We start from the raw sequence: 17,020 nt of genomic DNA, 5'->3' as shown, positions 1-17,020 counted from the left end.
TCTCACTGCAGTTCCTCTGGGAGGCCAGGGACAGACCTGCCGGGCGCCGCGCCGACGCCCAGCAATCCGCCGGGTGGACTCTTAACGTGAGAGCCAGGTCCCTCCGGACGGCCGTGTGTGGGCGACGCTCCGGAGACGACTGAGCAAGTGTTAGGTGGAAGGGATTAAGACACGAGCCTACTAGCCGTGAATGAAAAAGTCTAGAAGCAAGCACCGGAGACAACTCACAAACCCATCAACTGATGGATGGACAGACAAAACGGGGTAGAGCCACACAACAGAAATTATTCAACCTGAAAGGAGTGAAGTGCTGACACAGGCTACACAGAACATGAGTGAACCTTGAGAACAGGAAGCTAAGTGAAAGCAGCCAACCGCAAAAAGCCACCTAGTGTGTGATCCCATTTCCATGAAATGCCCACAACAGGCAAATCCACAGACAGAAAGTGGATTAGTGGTTGCCACCGGTGGGGGAGGGTGAATGGAAGTGACTGCAAATAGGTACAGGTTTCTCTTAGGGGTGATGAAAATGTTCTGGAATCTGACAGTGGTGATGGCTGCACAGCTCTGTGAATATACTAGAAACCACTGAATTATACACTTCAGAGGAGTGAATTTCATGATATACGAATTAAGTCTCAATAAATAAATAAGCATATGCCACAGCACTTTGTCACTTATACATAGAAAAGATGGTAAAGGATAAATTTAAACTTTTCCCAAAACTATGGCTTTATAATTAAATAAAAGGGAAAGACCGTTTTTCGCACTGCACACCTGCAGCACCCAGCTACGAGCGCAGTGAGGCCACCCACTCGCCCTCCAGCCTATGAACACCTTCCTTTCTGAAAGTAAAAAGGTCTATTTTACATTCTTCACACTTTTAAACTTCTTCTACAAGTCCTTGGAGCAAGAAGAATTTTAAAATAACCCAGTGAGACTTTGGAGAAGGAACTGCAAATACTATATCAGAAAATTTAATTACAAGAAGTATGTCCCTTTAAATAGGATAAAGAATAAAAAACAATCAACATCTTTATCTCTAAAAGATAAACACAAAGTCTCTAAGCTCAAAGAGTTCAAAACAAAACACAACGTCTTACAAAAGAAATGCAAACACAGCTTTAAGGGGCTGCTTTTTCAGGACTGCACTAAATATTAGATTTAGGGATACTAACAAGGCAAAAGGCTTACTTGTTAGATTTCACAGGACTTGTGCATCAGTGTCAGGCATAAATTTGAAAGCAGCAAAGGAACAGAAAGTTAAATGAATATGAGTGAAGTTAAGTTCAGCAGTGACACAGGGGATGTACCAGGTAAAACTAGACACCATGGGCTTCCCTGGTGGCGCAATGGTTAAGAATCCACCTGCCAATGCAGGAGACATGGGTTCAAGTCCTGGTCCAGGAAGATCCCACATACCGTGGAGCAACTAAGCCCATGTGCCACAACTACTGAGCCTGTGCTCTAGAGCCCGCGAGCCACAACTACTGAGCCTGTGTGCCACAACTACTGAAGCCCACGTGCCTAGAGCCCGTGCTCCGCAATGAGAAGGCACCGCAATGAGAAGCCTGTGCACCACAACGAAGAGTAGCCCCTGCTCGCTGCAACTAGAGAAAGCCCGCGCGCAGCAACAAAGACCCAATGCGGCCAAAAGTAAATAATAAAATAAAATAAATAAATTTATTAAAAAAAAAACTAGACACCATGATTGTTTCTGAAACATGGAAGCAATGGCCCCAAGGTTCCTCATTATAACCTCATTATTAAATGTCAGGCAAAATTCTCCAATTTCCCACAGATGAACAGAACAACAAAAAAAAAAGCCAGCTCCAAGTAACTACGCATTCAAAAATCAACTTAGAAAACACCAAAACTCCAAAACATAAATATGTCACTCCCTGACAACGTGCCTTGCTTAAGTTAGTACTCCTAGGGAATTCTCTGGCGGTCCTGTGGTTAGGACTTGGCGTTCTCACTGTCAGGGGCCGGGGTTCCATCCCTGGTCGGGGAACTAAGATCCTACAAGCCCAGCATTGCAGCCAAAAACAAAGTTAGCACTCCTCTATGGAAAGCCAGAGAGGACAGGGCCAAGACAGCACTCATAGAACATCTCCTGGGCGCTTCACATGGGACCTCATGGAACCCTCCAAACGAGCCCATGAGACAGGTAACCTGCCTTCCACCCCAAAAGGGAAAACCAGGAGGAGAGAGGATTCTGGCCAAGGTCACACAGCTGGTCAATTCCCAGCCCCTGCATCTCATCAAAGGGGTTTCTGGCTTGACAAAAAGTCTCTCTTAAAAAAGGTATTTTGGTTCTAGCTTTAGCTCGCTGCCCCGCCAGAATAATCGGCACCTTCTGCTTTTATAAAGTGATTCATCCGTACACACACAGGAATCCGCTTCAAGAGGGGAGTACGACACTACCAGTGTTTACCAACACGAACAGAGGACTGAGACCTCATGAAACCGGCCACCAGGGACTGAAACCCCATGAACACCAGCACCCCAGAGCCTACTGAGTGCCCTGTGGACAACGACATCTTATAGGGCCCTGCTTTCCCTTTGTCATAGCTGGAAAAACATTTTTAGGATGGGATTTGAACACACGCTTAAAACAGGAAACCAAAGTCTCAGAGGTGGTTCATATCTCAAAAAAGATACGACACGTTAAAAACCAATGTAGGGGGGCTTTCCTGGTGGCACAGTGTTTAAGAATCTGCCTGCCAATGCAGGGGACACGGGCTCGAGCCCTGGTCCGGGAAGATCCCAAATGCCACGGAGCAACTAAGCCCGTGCAACACAACTACTGAGCCTGCAGTCTAAAGCCTGCGAGCCACAACTACTGAGCCTGCGTGCCACAACTCCTGAAGCCTGAGCGCCTAGAGCCTGTGCTCCACAACAAGACACCGCAATGAGAAGCCCACGCACCACAAGTAAGAGTAGCCCCTGATTGCGGAAACTAGAGAAAGCCCTCGCGCAGCAATGGAGACCCAATGCAGCTAAAAAAAAAAAAACCAACCAATGTAGGTATCACAACCCCGTCTCAAAGGAAATCATTAAAAGCCACAATCCACAGTTGAAAGAGCTTAAAAACCACCACTAGCAAACCAGAGAAACAAAGCTTTAGTTTCAGACAGCACAGACACTATCAAAAAGCACTTAGACTACTGGTATGACTGCAATCTTTTACTACCAAAGAAAGTCAGTTTTAATCCTAAATCACACAACACACGTGGTCAAAGATAAATCCTTTTGCTTGGAGCACAATTCTGGCACAGGGTCCCAGGGGGCTGTTAAAAAGACACTGGAGCCCCAAATGCTTTGTGTTTACATAATTTTTAAACATCTAGACAAAAGTTCACATTTCTAACTGAATGACCACTCTGCCCTTCCTGTTTAATTTGGAGACAGGAGATCTTTTAACTCATCCTAGTTGGACTCTCAATCAGCCTAGGATTTGTTTCTAAAAAGGAAGGCGGGTCACGGAGAAATAACTGTTTCACATGCGTTGAAGGCTCCAAACCTGCTTTTCCGTCTGTTACAACAGCCCTGTTCTTACACACAATATAAATACAGACACACGTACACATTCAGAAATACACATATACACTCTATACACATATATACGTGAGCACACACTCACGTATACACACAATGCACATAAACTCAAGCAGACGTGTACTCACGTACACGCACACACTGACACACGTGCACACGGCGGCCTGCGGCCCATGGCGGCCTGCGGCCCACGCCGACCCTAACCTCCTCGGGGCGACGCCGACCCCACCACTCCCGGGAAATGGACACCTAGGCCGTGGGAGCCCCAGCACAGCACCCCGCGAACGTCTCCTATCGTTACAGCGCCTTCTAATCTCCACCTCACTAGCGGCTTCCTTTTCTGATAATAAACACCAGATTTGGAGAAACCAAGAGGACACAATGTGTAACAGTTATCTGTCGCCCAAGAGCCCGATGAAGGGGACAAAGGCCTTATCGCGCTTCCAGCTTCCCGCGGAAGACGTGTACCGAAGGCCCGGCGGGCCGCGAACTCTGCCCGGTGCGCCCTTCCCCAGTCCCGGAGCCCCCTCCCCCGGGCCCCGAGCAAGGCGGGTGCGACGGGCCCCAGGGGGCGTGGGGTGCCGGGCGGGGTCTAGGGGTGCGGGTTTGGAGTGCAAGGAGGGAATAGGGGATTGAGGTGAGGGTGGGGTCTGAAGTGCAGGAGGGAGACGTGGGACACGGAGTGAAGTGCGTAGTGGAAGCTTGGGGTGGCGAGGAGACGGTGGGGCGGAAGCCTGGGGTGCGGGTAGGGGTTTGCGGTGATGTGGGGTGCCAGTGGGGGCTTGGGGAGCGAGGTGTGAGGTTTGGGGTTCAGGCGGGGGCTTGGGGCGCGGGCACGCACCTTGTGGCAGGCCGGGCATGTGGGCAGCGCGCTCTTGCCCCCGGGGCCCCCGCCGCCGCCGCCGCCGCCGCTCAGGCTGCTCTGGATCTGCGTGAGCTCCTGGCGCAGCACCTGCTTCTGGTGGAAGCTGAAGGCCGGGTGGTTGGAGGCCATGGTGAAGAGCAGCAGGAACTCATCGCCTGTGCGGCCCTCGTTGAGCTGCAGCCCGTAGTTGTGGATGATGGAGTCGATGTGCGTGAGCGTGCGGTAGAGCACGCCCGCCGCCTCGCGCTGCTCCGAGCCCAGCAGCGCCAGCGACACGAGCAGTTTGCTGCGCACCACCTCGTCTGTCAGGTTGGTGAGGCTGCCCAGGTCGGCCGGGTTGTTGGCCTTGATCTCCGAGTCGCGCAGCGAGTGGTAGTCCTTGCGGGCCAGGTCCTCGAGGCACGAGCCGAGGAAGCGCAGCTCGAGCGGGATGCACAGGTCCAGCAGGCCGCAGAGGAACTCTACGCGCTGCGGCGACGGCAGCTCCGAGAACCAGCGGTACACGCCGTCCCTCTGCAACGGGCAGCGCTTCTCCACCATGCTGCCGCCCGCGCCGCGCCGCCACGCGGGGCCGGGGGCCGCCGCCCGGGGCCGGGGCCGGGGCCGGGGGCGCGGGCGGGCGCGGCCGGGGGCGCGGCCGGGGCCGGGCGAGGGCGAGGGCGGCCGGGCGCCGAGGGCCGCGCCGGGGCCGGGGGCGCGCGGCGCGGGCGAGACCCCCGCCAGGGGCCGGCGGGCGGGCGCGCGCGGGGCGCCGGGGGGGCCCGGGGCGGCCGGGGCGGCCGGGGGCGGCGATCGGCCTCGGGCCCCCCGCTCACGGGCGGGCTCCTGGCCCGCGCCCGTCCCCGGCGGCGGCCGGTGCGCGGCGGCGGCGGCGGCTGCTCCTCGTCGTCGTCGTCGTCGCCCGGGAGGCGGCCGCCCCCATCTCCCCCCGCGCCGCAGGGTCTGTCACTGCGGGCCGCCCCCCGACGGAGCCGCCCGGGCCATGCCGCCGCGCCGCCGCGCTGGGCCGACGGCCGTTACCCGGGACGGAGGCCGCGGCGGCTCGGGAGCGGCGCTCGGAGCGGGCTCGGGAGCGGGCGGCGGAGGGATCTGCGCCGGCACTTGCCACGGCCTCGCGCCTTTGCTCCCAGCGCCGCGGACGGATCCGGGCCGAGCGCCGCGTTCGCAGCTGACGGGCGCCGGGACAAGGCGCAAGTGGGCGGGGAGGCCGCCTCTCACGACAGCCAGGCGGCCGGGCCCGCCCCCCGAGCTGATTGGCTCGGGCTGCGCCTTCTCTACCCATGATTGTTCCGGGTCCCCAATCCGATTCGCCCCTGACCCGGCCACGCCTCCGTGGGGCTGTCGATCACGTTGGAACCGCCCCGGCCCGCCCCGCGGCGGCCGGCGGAGTCAATTGGCCGGCGGGCCGGGCGGGCCGAAAACCCGAGGCGGATTTCTGGTTGCTTTTGTTCACACAGATCTGCGTGGAGCATTGTTTTAGGTGGAAGCGGGAGTCCGGGCTTCCCGTTTTATTCCTGAGCGTCACAGTAGGAAGGCAGCGAGTGTCTTCGAAAAGCCGCTGGAGCGGGGCTCCAGAGACCCGCGTCCCCATCCCCCCTCTGTCTCTGCGAAGCTGTGTGACCTTGGGCGAGTCGCTTGGCCTCTCTGAGTCCTGGGCGCCTCCCCCGAAAATGAGGGTGATGACAACCGCACCCGGGGCCCGTGAGAAGGTCGTGAGCTCACAGAGGCCCGGCGCCCTCACCTCTGAGGCGGCTGGCCTGCCTTGAGATGTGACGGGAACAAGCTATGTACGAAAACCTCATCCAAATTGAGCCATTAAGTCGGCCTCCTTTCAGCGGGTTACTTCCTCAGCTCTGGGAACCGAGAGGATGCAAGCACACCGGCCAGGGTCAGGGAGCATTTGCATTGGCACGGATTCTGGGTTGGGGACAGGCGGGGGAGAAGCTGGTGGCCCAGCCACCTATAACCCTACAGCTGCAGGCAGCGGTCCGCCATTTCCAGATAAGGAAACCGAGGCCCGGGAGCAAGAAATTCATTCTTCCCTGCCCGTTCAGTAGAACCTTTCTTCTGACGTCCTGTGGTCTAGGTCGGGGCCTGTTCCTGCATTTGTTCAGCAGCTCGACGGGGGCCTGGTGGACGCCAGGTTCTGAGCCCTGGGGGGCCCCTTGCGAACAAAGCCTGCCCTCCCGCCTTTGGAGCTGACAACCTGGTCCTGGGCAGTACACAATAGAGATTGATTGAATAAATGAATGCATTTCTTCAGGACATGGTCCAAGGTACTAGAAACTTCCTAACAAGACGTTCTGCAACCTCTGGACTTCAAAGTTGAACAGACATTGCAGAGCCATACTTGGGGTGGGGGGAGAAGATTTGCTTCCCAATCCCCCACCCCCTCCACTCCTGGGACAAATCTTCCCTGAACCACCTGGTGTTCTTGGCCATCGTGGGAAGGAGCAGGCATCCAGGTGAAGGTCAGTGTAGCTTCCCAAGTGTATTAGGTCCTCATAGGCAACAGGGGCAAGGCTGGGTCCAGCTGGGTCTCCGCACCTTACTTCTCCAGTACAGACTAATTTCTGCGAATAATTTAATCCTTGTTCTCTTCGACCTCACCTTCTCAAGTGATTCCAGGGAAGTAGCCGCATTCCAAAATCTACGACATGAGGAAGTGAAGGAACATGAAAACCAAAACAGTTCACCGTTGCTTTCTTTTGATAAATTAAGTTCCTTGGAATGGAAAGATCTTGGGACCTTATCCGTGCTGGGGTTTTCCTCAAACCCAGCCCTTCATGGCTGTGAAATCCCTAAGCTCCAGTGCCAGTCGACCTGGATTCTACTCCCAGCTCTAGCAGGCTGTGTGACCTTGGCCGTACATTCAACCCCTCTGAGCCTCAGTTTCCTCATTTGTAAAAAGCAGCCGGGAGCCCCGCCTCCCAGCTGGCAGTGGAGGTCAGAGATGCTAATGGGAGCCCTTGACAGCTGGGACAACTGAGCCACAAGTAACTGGATCAAGGTCTCCCAGCTCCCAGCCGCCTTCTTGCCACTTCTGCCTGTGCTATTTGCTATTTAATGTATGCACTGGGGTGAAGGGTGTCCCCCAAAAGGTCTTGTTCACCCAGAACCTCAGACTGTGACTTTATTTGGAAATAGGGTCTTTGTAATTATAATTCAGATGAGAATCAAGATGAGATCATGGACTAGAGTGGGCCCTAAAGGAGAGTGTCCTTGTAAGAGACAGAAAAAACCCAGAGACTCGGGAAGAAAAAGCCATGCAAAGACAGAGGCAGAGCTTTGGAGCCAAGGGACACCTGGAGACACCAGGAGCCGGAAGAGGCAGGAAGGACCCTCCCTGGAGCCTTCAGAGGGAGCATGGCCCAGCAGACACGTTGACTTTGAGCTTCTGGCCTCCAGAACTGTAAAAGAATACATTTCTGTTGTGTTAAGCCAGCAAGTTTGTGGCTGTTTGTCACAGCAGCCCCAGGAAACTCATACAGTGTTGTTTCCCCCTCAACTTCAGTCTAGCTCAATTTAATTCAACAGATACTAAATCCCTGCCCTGCTGGACCAGACCCCACTAAGGGTTTGGGGCTTCCAAGGAGAAATGAGACCCAGGCCCTCCGACTCTAAGGAACTGACGGCCTGGAGTCCCTGCTGTGAAGCAGCTGGGCCACCAGTCCACAAGGGAGCTTTCCCTTCCGCACACTGTTCCCTTCCCCAGGGGCCTCTTGGGAGCGGAGCTGGTGGGCACTGACTCCCAGCCGGCCCTGAGGCTGCAGTTTTCTCTGTTTTCTCTGCTCTCCTTGCTCTCCCAGCCACCCGGGGATCCTTCCCTGAAACAGCCTCCAGCCCTGGGCTATTTGGAGCTTCTCACTTTCCCTTGCTCTGCAGCAGGTGACCCCTGGCTTCCACTGGGACTTGAGTGTTTCTCCAGCTGCTACAAAGTAGAGAGGCTGGGGACCCATGGGAGGAGATTGAAGGGGCATCCCTCCATGTGAGAGAAAGGGGGCTGCAGGTAACAGGGAGGTGGGGCTGTGTGTTCAGCAGGGAGAGATTCCCCACACAACGCTGAGCAGGACAGCAGGCTCACTCACTCCTTCAGGCCATACCTGCCACATACCTGTGCCTGACACAGGGCCCGGGGATGACAGTGCAGTCTAGGAGAGCTCTCGGTCTACAGTAGGACAATGTGTCTGCATTTTCCATAGAGCTGGGGTGGAGCAGAAATTAATATTATCTTTGAGAAAGAGAAAGATTTGGGGTTCACCCAAAATTCCCCAAATGATTTTGCAATGAAGCTGTGATGTGCGAGGGATGACTTCTTGCATCTGAATCAGTGACACTGTTGAATTACTTCAGTAGGCAGGGACCAGGCTGAGACAAGAGGTCAGCCAGCTGGAGTACGGCTCTCCATCTCCCCCACCCCATGGCCTTGCTTCTCCTCTCACTTAGAATCCCGGCCAGAGAGGAAGAGCCTGGAGGCCAGGTTGTGGTTAGGCAAATGAAAACAGAATTAAGATTGAGACTCTGATTAAGATGAGGGTGCCTTAAAAACATAGGCTCCGTGCCTGGACCCACCACTTATTTTTCCCTGAGATGTATGGCCAGGATGTGTGTGGTCTCCACTTAGATGCTTTTGTTTGTCCTAGGCCCTGCCTTCCTGTGATTGAGAAAGGAAAGGGACCCCTAATGTGCAGGACTTAAGCAGTGCCTCCCTAAATCCTACTGCGGGATCCTTGCTCGGTGCCTCGGCTCCCGATAGCCTCAGTGATGGCCATGAGGCAGTGATGGCCACGAGCCGGTGTGAGGAATCCTGATAGTGCTGTCGTTGTTCCCATTTTACAGATGCAGAGCAGTCAGTTGTGGGCCTGGGGGCACGCGGTTCAGATACGTTGGAACCAGATCCTGACCTAAGTCAACTGCCAGGACTCTGTCCCTCAGGGAGGAAAGCACAAAAGTGACAAGTCATTATTCTCTGTTTCTGCAAACTGGAGATTCCAAAGGTATCTGTGGCATGCCACTTCTTCCTAGCCCTAACTGCTGCCAGAGTCCACCTGGGGTCATAAATGGGCAGTTGACCCCAGCCACATCTGGCCCTGTTTCTGCGTGACCACACGTTCTCCTCCAGGGCAGATCTGCTTTCCAGGGTGTCTTTGACCTTGGGCTGGAGGCAGTGTTTCCCCAGTGGGAGTTACCTGGGCTCTTACTTAAGATGCAGATTCCCAAACCGGACCCCAGGTGTTGAGTCAGACTCTGTGGGGCGGGGCCTTGGAATCTGCATGTGGCGACCTCCCTGGGGCACACAGAAGTTGGATGACCCCCCTCGGGCAAGGCGTTCTTGCTCTCAGGCTTCTAGTGTGCGTCCCTGGGTCGACAACTGCAGTCATAATCAGAGTGAAGTCCGTGTTACAGGCCTACCATTCTGCAAGCATCTCCCTATTTTAGTTTATTTTTTGTTTTATTTTATTTTATTTTTATTTTGGCTGCGCTGTGCGGCATGTGGGATCTTAGTTGCCCGACCAGGGATGGAACCCGTGCCCCCTGCATTGGGAACACGGAGTCTTAACCACTGGACCGCCAGGGAAGTCCTGGATCTCCCTATTTTACAGGTGGGGAGACTGAGGCTTAAAGAGGCCATCCAATGATTAGTGATTCATTAATAATTAATAATTCTCATCATTAAGTTCTGCAGCCTTATTTCTGTTGTATATTTGCTTGTTATTTACATTTCTATGTTTCTTACGCCGAAAGAATGATATCCTCTGAAAGCTAACTGTTCACTGCTGCTCTCGGTTTTGAGTGTTTTGGGTTTCTTTTGTTTACCTTTTTACAATGGAAGTTTTCAAACATACCCAAAAGTCGAGAGAATAGCGTAGTCGTTCCCCAGGTCCAACAGAGATGACAGTTTACCACTTTTATTTCATCTATTTCTCTCTGGAGTGGGAGAAATACATATATTTTCTTTCTGCAGTATTTTAAAGCAAATAAATTGGGGGTTATATATATATATATTTAAAAAACACTTATTTTGTCTGATTGCAAGATAATACATGCTCCTTGTAAAGAGATTATCTCACTTAAAACAATTTAAAAGTCAAATAATGTCACTTGTCAATCATAACCGACATTAACATTTTAAAATATATTTTTCTAGACACTATTGTATTCATATATACACATGCACACCTATTTTTACAAAAATGGTATATTTCTCGAAATTAGGACTGTGCTCCCCTTTTTGCCATCTGTTTTGTCCACCTAACAGTATACCCCAGATGTCTATCCATGTCATGGAATGTCTTCCAAATCCTGATTTTCAAGGGCGGCCCAGAATCTTGTTTGAATGTATCATGATTTATTCAACTAATCCCCTGTTGTCAGGCATACAGGTTGTTTCTGTGATCTGCTGAGTTTGAAAAGGCAGTTCTGCTTGTCCTGGACTTTGCCCTAGGCTGAAGCCTGACCCGCCTCCTCTAGATCCTGCGTGGGTTTCTGAGAAGTGTCAGGCAGGGGCAGAGACAGAGGCACTGGGTAGTTCCCAGTGCCTCCCCAGCCAAGTCTTCAGTTCTTGGTTTGAAGTCTCAAGACACAAGACACACCCAGACCCAAGTGTGGGTGAAAACCACCTTCCAAAGGGAGAGAACGTGTTGTTTGGGTGACAAGGTGGTGTAACTCCAAAGTACGGAAAGTTTCTTTTCAAACAATCATACCAGAGCTCACCCAACACAGTAACTCTCCCTCCTTCAAAGTAGTCACCCCGGAATGCAGTCCTCTTGCTGAAAGAAAACTGTGATTGCTTGAAAATACATCCGTGAACTCTTTTAAAACTGTCTCCAGAGTCTTGTGTAAATAATGTCTGGATGTACCGTAGGCTGAAAAGTCTTCATGCTTCTAGGTACATTGAGATCTGGGAATAGCCTGTGTTCACCAAATAAATTGCAAACCCAGAATTTGCTATGTCTGGTTTGAGCAGAAACAGGTTTATTAAATTATAGCAGAGAAGTGAGAATCTGGCAGGGTCGGAGAACCGGGTGTGGTTGCCATTCTTGTGTCTTTTTGTAAACGAATTGCCTGTTCATGTTTTTTGCCCATTTTTCTATCAAGTTTTGGGTCTTTGTTTCTGTCCATTTTTAAGATTTTTTTTTAGTATATTAGGGATATTAGCCCTTTCTCTGTGATTTATGTTGTAAATATTCTCTCTCAATTTGTCAATTGCCTTTGACTTCGTTTATGGTGTTTTTACCTTGAAAAGATTTCTTTTAGTTTTATGTAGTTAAATTTATTCATCTCTTATTGCATGGGGATTTGGAATTGTGGTTAGGAAACCTTTCCTTACACCCAGCTTATAAAGAAATTGACCCATGTTCTCTTCTACTATGTATACGGTTTCGTTTTGTCATATTTAGATCCCTGATCTGCTTGGCGTTTACTCTTACGTAAAATATGAGGTATTTGCTTTTGAAACCCAGTTCTATTAGATGTACTCATTAAACCATCTGTTTTTTGGGTTTTAAAATGCTTTGAAGAGCCAGGCAGAAAGCTAATGAGCAAAGCTATAGAGGGTAGAATAAAATAGGGCGTGGTGAGGTCTACGGCCAACCAGAGATTACATTTAAAAAACACAACCACACAGCGGGTATATTAGTTTCCTAGGGCTGCCGGAAACGAATGATCACAAACTCGGTGGCTTAAAACAACAGAAATTTATTCTCTCACAGCTCTGGAGGCCAGAAGTTTGAAATCAAGGTGTCAGCAGGGTTGGTTCCTTCTGATGTCTCTGAGGGAGAAGCTGATCCAGGCCACTTTCCCAGCTTCTGTGATTCACAAAATCCCTGGCTTTCCTTGCCTTACGGCCACATCACTCTAATCTCTGCCTCTGTCTTCACGTGGCTTCCTCCCTGTGTGTCTGTGTCCAGACGTCCGTCTTTTCATGAGGACACCAGTTGGATTCAGGGACCACCCTTATCCAGATGACCCCGTTTAACTTGATTACATCTCCAAAGACCCTATTTCCAAATAAGGTCTCCTTCATAGGTTCGAGGTAGACATGAATTCTGGGGGGACAGAGAGGGAAAAGCAGAGCTATCCGGAGCCCCTGCAGCCTGTGTGCTGAGAGCCTGGGGGCCCTCCATGGATGCCTTATGCTGCTGTTGAAGTCGTTCAGGAGTGACAAAGAGTCTGCTGAATTGGGAAACTCATCAGACTTTACTCTGAGAATCAGTTTTGAAAAGCACTGACAGGTGGTCACTTTAAAATGTTCTGAGAAAGGGACTTCCCTGGTGGTCCAGTGGTTAAGAATCTGCCTGCCAATGCAGGGGACACGGGTTCGATCCCTGGTCCGGGAAGATCCGACATGCCACAGAGCAACTAAGCCCACGAGCCACAGCTACTGAGCCCGCGTGCCACAACTACTGAAGCCCACGTGCCTAGAGCCTGTGCTCCTCAACAAGAGAAGCCACCGCAATGAGAAGCCCGCGCACTGCAACGAATAGCCCCCGCTCGCCACAACTAGAGAAAGCCCGCGCGCAGCGACGGTGACCCAACGCAGCCAAAAATAAATAAATAAATAATAAAAATTAATTAATTGTAAAAAAATTTTAAATAAATAAATAAAATGTTCTGAGAAAAGGAAAAAGAAACCAGAGGCCAAGTCTCCTAAGTGTGAACGAATAGTTGGCCTGCCCCACAGCCTTACAGAAGACAGGCTTGTTCGATATAAATATTTGGGTTTCCCCCTGGAGGCCTGGCCTCTGTTATGCTTTTTCCTTCAATGTAAGGGGTGAATTCATATTATAAATCCCTCTGTGCCAAAAGTCGGCCCATTTTGTACCAGAGAAGGAGAGGGGTGGTGTCTCCACCCGGAGATCCAGGGGCGGGCTGTCTTTGCAGCTAATCCCCCCTAAAGACCCCACCAGGGTAGGTAGAATTCTAAGGATGCCCCCAGCCTCCACCCCAGCCCCAGTCCCTCGTTATCCAAACACTAACCCAGGTGCTGCTGTGAAGTGATTTTGCAGATTAACGTCCCAGGTCAGGTGATCTTAAAATACGCAGATTATCTGGGCGGCCCTGACTCATTCAGGTGAGTCTTATAAAAGCAGAGCGTTTTCTCTGGCTGGAGGCTGAGGGGGCTGACAGAGATGTTAGAAGAATCGGGAGGCCGTGACACGCCGCCGTTTCTGCTCTGAAGACCGCTGGGGCCACGTGGGAAAGAATGCGGGTGGCCTCCAGGGCAGAGCATGGCCCCAGCCCACAGCCAGCAAGGACACGGGACCTCCGACCCACAGCCTCGGGGAAGCAGATTCTCCCGCAGATGGGAGCCCAGCTGGGGGACACGGCGCTTTTCGGCTGTGAGACCTGAACAGAGAACCCAGTAGAGCCTGTTCAGATTTCTGGCCCACGGAACTGTCAGGTGATAAGTGGGTGTTATTTTAAGCCACTAAGTTTGTGGTAACTTGTGCAGCAGGAGATGCTAACCCGCCTCTGCTCTTGATGCAGGTCGGGGAGGACGCAGAGATTGGGGTCAGGCAACTCCATCTCTTCCACTGGCACACCTCCATCCTGTGTTCATCCGTGGGATCTACCAGAGCTCCTGGTCCCTGCACGCGACGGAAAGACACTACGATGAGCTGGCTGTGGGGGTCCTCTGCTCCAGAGGCTGATGGAAAACAGCCAAGCGCCCCTCTTGTGGTCAACCAGTTACTGAAGACCCGGGAACCAGGTGAGTCTAACCTCCTTTTATCCAGGTGTTTTAGACCTTCCTAGAACCAAAGAACCTTGATAAAGTCCCGTAACACAATCAATTCCCCCTTTAGGGTAACAGCCCAGAAAGTTGCATTCCCGTCCCCCCACCGAGAAAACAAAAAATAAGTAAGCGGCAGAGTGTTGGGCATGTCACAGCTCTGGGTACGCTGCACCTTGCTGCTGTCCTCCCTCGTAGAGTTGAGGTGGTAGGTGTGGGGCACTTGGCGTCCAGCAGATGCTCAGTTAACGTTAGCAGTGGGGATGATGACCCTGAGATGGAAGGCTGATTGCACCATCCATCCTGGATATCACCGTTGTGAAGCTGCGTGACCCAGGGCGGGTCTCCGCGTCCCGTCACAAAGGTGAGACTAGAGGGGGGACTTGCAGCCCTGCCTGCACCGGAGCATCCCCTGGTCTAGGGAGGAGCTGAGCCTCTGCCTGGGAATATGGCCCAGACCCCTGAGCATCACTGAACGGCAGTGTCAGGTGTGGGTGGGAGGAGGGGTCGGTGCCGAGCGGACCAGTTAGGGCTTTGAAAACCAGTGTTTCAGGCATGTCTGAGACAACCCTCACGCGTGAGGAGGAACAATCAGAGGATGCTGGAAGGTTTCCTGAGGAGGCGGGCGTGAGGCAGGAGAGGGGGTTGGGGACGGCCCTTGCTCAGGCAAGAATGACCCCAGGCATGGGAGCAGGGGTAGGGGGTCTGATCTTGGAGGAAGACGGCACAGGTGTGGCCCTTACCTCCCCTCCCGAAGAAGACAGAAGGCCGATGTGGTCTCTGTTCTGAGCTGAATCGCTTCCTCCCAGAAGATGTGTTTAAGTCCTGAACCCTGTTACATGGGAATGTGGCCTTATTAGAAATAGGGTCTTTGCAGATATAATCAGGTTGAGATCAAATCATTAGGGTGGATCTTAATCCATTAGGCCTGGTGTCCTTATACGAAGAGGAAACACAAAGGCGAGAGGCCATGTGAAGACAGAGGCCGAGACTGGGGGGAGGCAGCCCCAAGCCAAGGATACCTGGACCCCCAGAAACTGGAAGAGGCAGGAAGGACCCTCCCTAGAGCCCCCAAGAGGGAGCACGGCCCTGCCCACACATGGACTTCAGACTTTAGGTCTCCAAACTGTGAGAGAATCCATTGCTGTTGTTTTAACGCCCCCCCACCCCGCCCCCAGTTCATGGTCCTTTGTTGTGGCCGCCCCAGGACACTGCTCCAGTCTCCAAGGCCAGGGCGGGGATGGCCGATTGGTGAATGTGCAACACTGCCCACGAACTACCTGAGAGCCATCCCAACCTGTTCTGTCTTGCTGTCTCAGACTACAAACGTGGGAAAACAAATTTTCACGTGCCCAGCTTCCCTTGCATCCAGGAGTCACTCTATGATCCCGTTCTGGCCAACAAGACCCAAGTACGTCTGCTGAGAAGTTTCTAGAACACTTCTGCTTCTTTAATAGAAGAAGTGTGTCAGGCATCCCTCTTTACCCTCCCCGACAGGGCTTCCTTGAGCACAGCATGGCCGCAGTGTAGGGGGGCACGGCACTGGGGACCATGCTGCCAGCGATGCTGGGACGTCACCCAGGTACTCAACTCAGCTTCTCCCACGAGAAAAATAAAACCACATTTGTCAGGTTACTCGGGTTTTCTGCTACCTGCTGCCGAATGCATGCCTTCCTCGATACTGTGGTCTCCCCCGGGGAGCCTTCCCAAACCTGTCTTCCCTCTGGTGGACCAGAGGGGTAAGGGCAGGCGCTCCGGACGTCAGACGAGCAAACTCTAGCCGCGGCTCCCTCACCCCCAGCTTGCAATTCGCCCCCTCCTCCCAGCGCCTCAGCCCCCTCGATATGGAGATAAAGATATCGACTTGGGAAGGTGGCTAGATAGTTAAGATGATGCAAGTGCGTGGCAGATGGTTGACAAGTAGCGGCTGCCACCACTTCCAGGAGCATCTTCAGCCCCAGGTTCTAATGTACGTAGGGGCTCCACAAAAGCCCCAGCACCGGAAATGCTGTAGACAGGGCTAGGGCGAGGACTGGTCCATCTCACCGGGAATTTGAACAAGCACTTGACACCATATGGGTCCCCTATCCTCAGTGCGTGGGCGTGTTTACATTACAGACGCCCACGTCAGAGAACAAGAACAGCCCTGTATCATCATGGTCATTGCCACCGAGGGCGTGAGTTCTGTGCACAGAGCACGGCGCCGGGGAGTCACCTGCCAGAAGACAGACAGCAAGTGACAGAGCTAGGCCTCGAGGCCGGCAGCTCCTGGTGCCTCTGGCCAAGCTAAGGGTTTTGGCACCGAGAGCAGGAAGGGCAGAAGTGCCAGGGGACAGAGCACTTTCATGCCTCATTTAACCTTGTAACATGCTTTGAAATCAATAGATCCTTATCCTCAGCTGGTAAAGGAGGCGATCAGGCCTGGGGGAAGGAGAACAGATACCCGCGGAGCTCAGCCTAGAACAAAAGATTCCTGACCCAAATCCTACTGCCCTGTGCCCTCCAGAAAGGCAGAAGATCAAGCCCGGGTCAGGATGACACCTCTGTGGGCGAGGAGGGTCACTGGGGCTCAGGTGACCCTGGTGTCAAGGAGCTAACACCTGTCGAGACCTACTGGAGGCTGGGTGCTTTGCTTCATAATCTCGCTCGGTTCTCTTTGGACTCAGAGAGGCCACTTGCCCATGTAGACAGCCAGCAAGGACAGACCCCATATCCTCCCCGCTGTGTGACGCTAATCACCATGGGGGTTTCCTGACCAAGTAGGGACCTTTGCCCGGCGTTTTCACCAGAGCCGGTCTGATACGTATGTATGATGTATGTTTATATATTAATATGTATTTGGCTTCTGCTTAAGATTTTGT

At 52.7% G+C, this 17,020-nt stretch overlaps 2 protein-coding genes across 2 annotated transcripts in view; one reads left to right on the top strand and one right to left on the bottom strand.

The window, feature by feature from the left end:
• Positions 1-5,034, bottom strand: part of ZCCHC14 (zinc finger CCHC-type containing 14) — a 58,416-nt gene extending 53,382 nt beyond the window's left edge. Inside the window, exon 1 of the mRNA XM_004280072.4 lies at positions 4,403-5,034. Within this exon, the coding sequence (XP_004280120.4) occupies positions 4,403-4,966 (564 nt within the window). The 5' untranslated portion in view covers positions 4,967-5,034. The remainder of the gene's footprint in view (positions 1-4,402) is intronic.
• Positions 4,602-17,020, top strand: part of JPH3 (junctophilin 3) — a 174,168-nt gene continuing 161,749 nt past the window's right edge. Inside the window, exons 1-2 of the mRNA XM_049704046.1 lie at positions 4,602-4,735; positions 13,916-14,138. The gene's annotated coding sequence lies outside the window, so the exon portion shown is untranslated. The remainder of the gene's footprint in view (positions 4,736-13,915; positions 14,139-17,020) is intronic.

The sequence above is a fragment of the Orcinus orca genome, chromosome 20, assembly GCF_937001465.1.
Source record: "Orcinus orca chromosome 20, mOrcOrc1.1, whole genome shotgun sequence".
In the NCBI taxonomy this organism is placed as follows: Eukaryota; Metazoa; Chordata; class Mammalia; order Artiodactyla; family Delphinidae; genus Orcinus; species Orcinus orca.
Note: the sequence above shows the minus strand (reverse complement) of the source record. Positions and strands in the feature narration are given on the sequence as shown.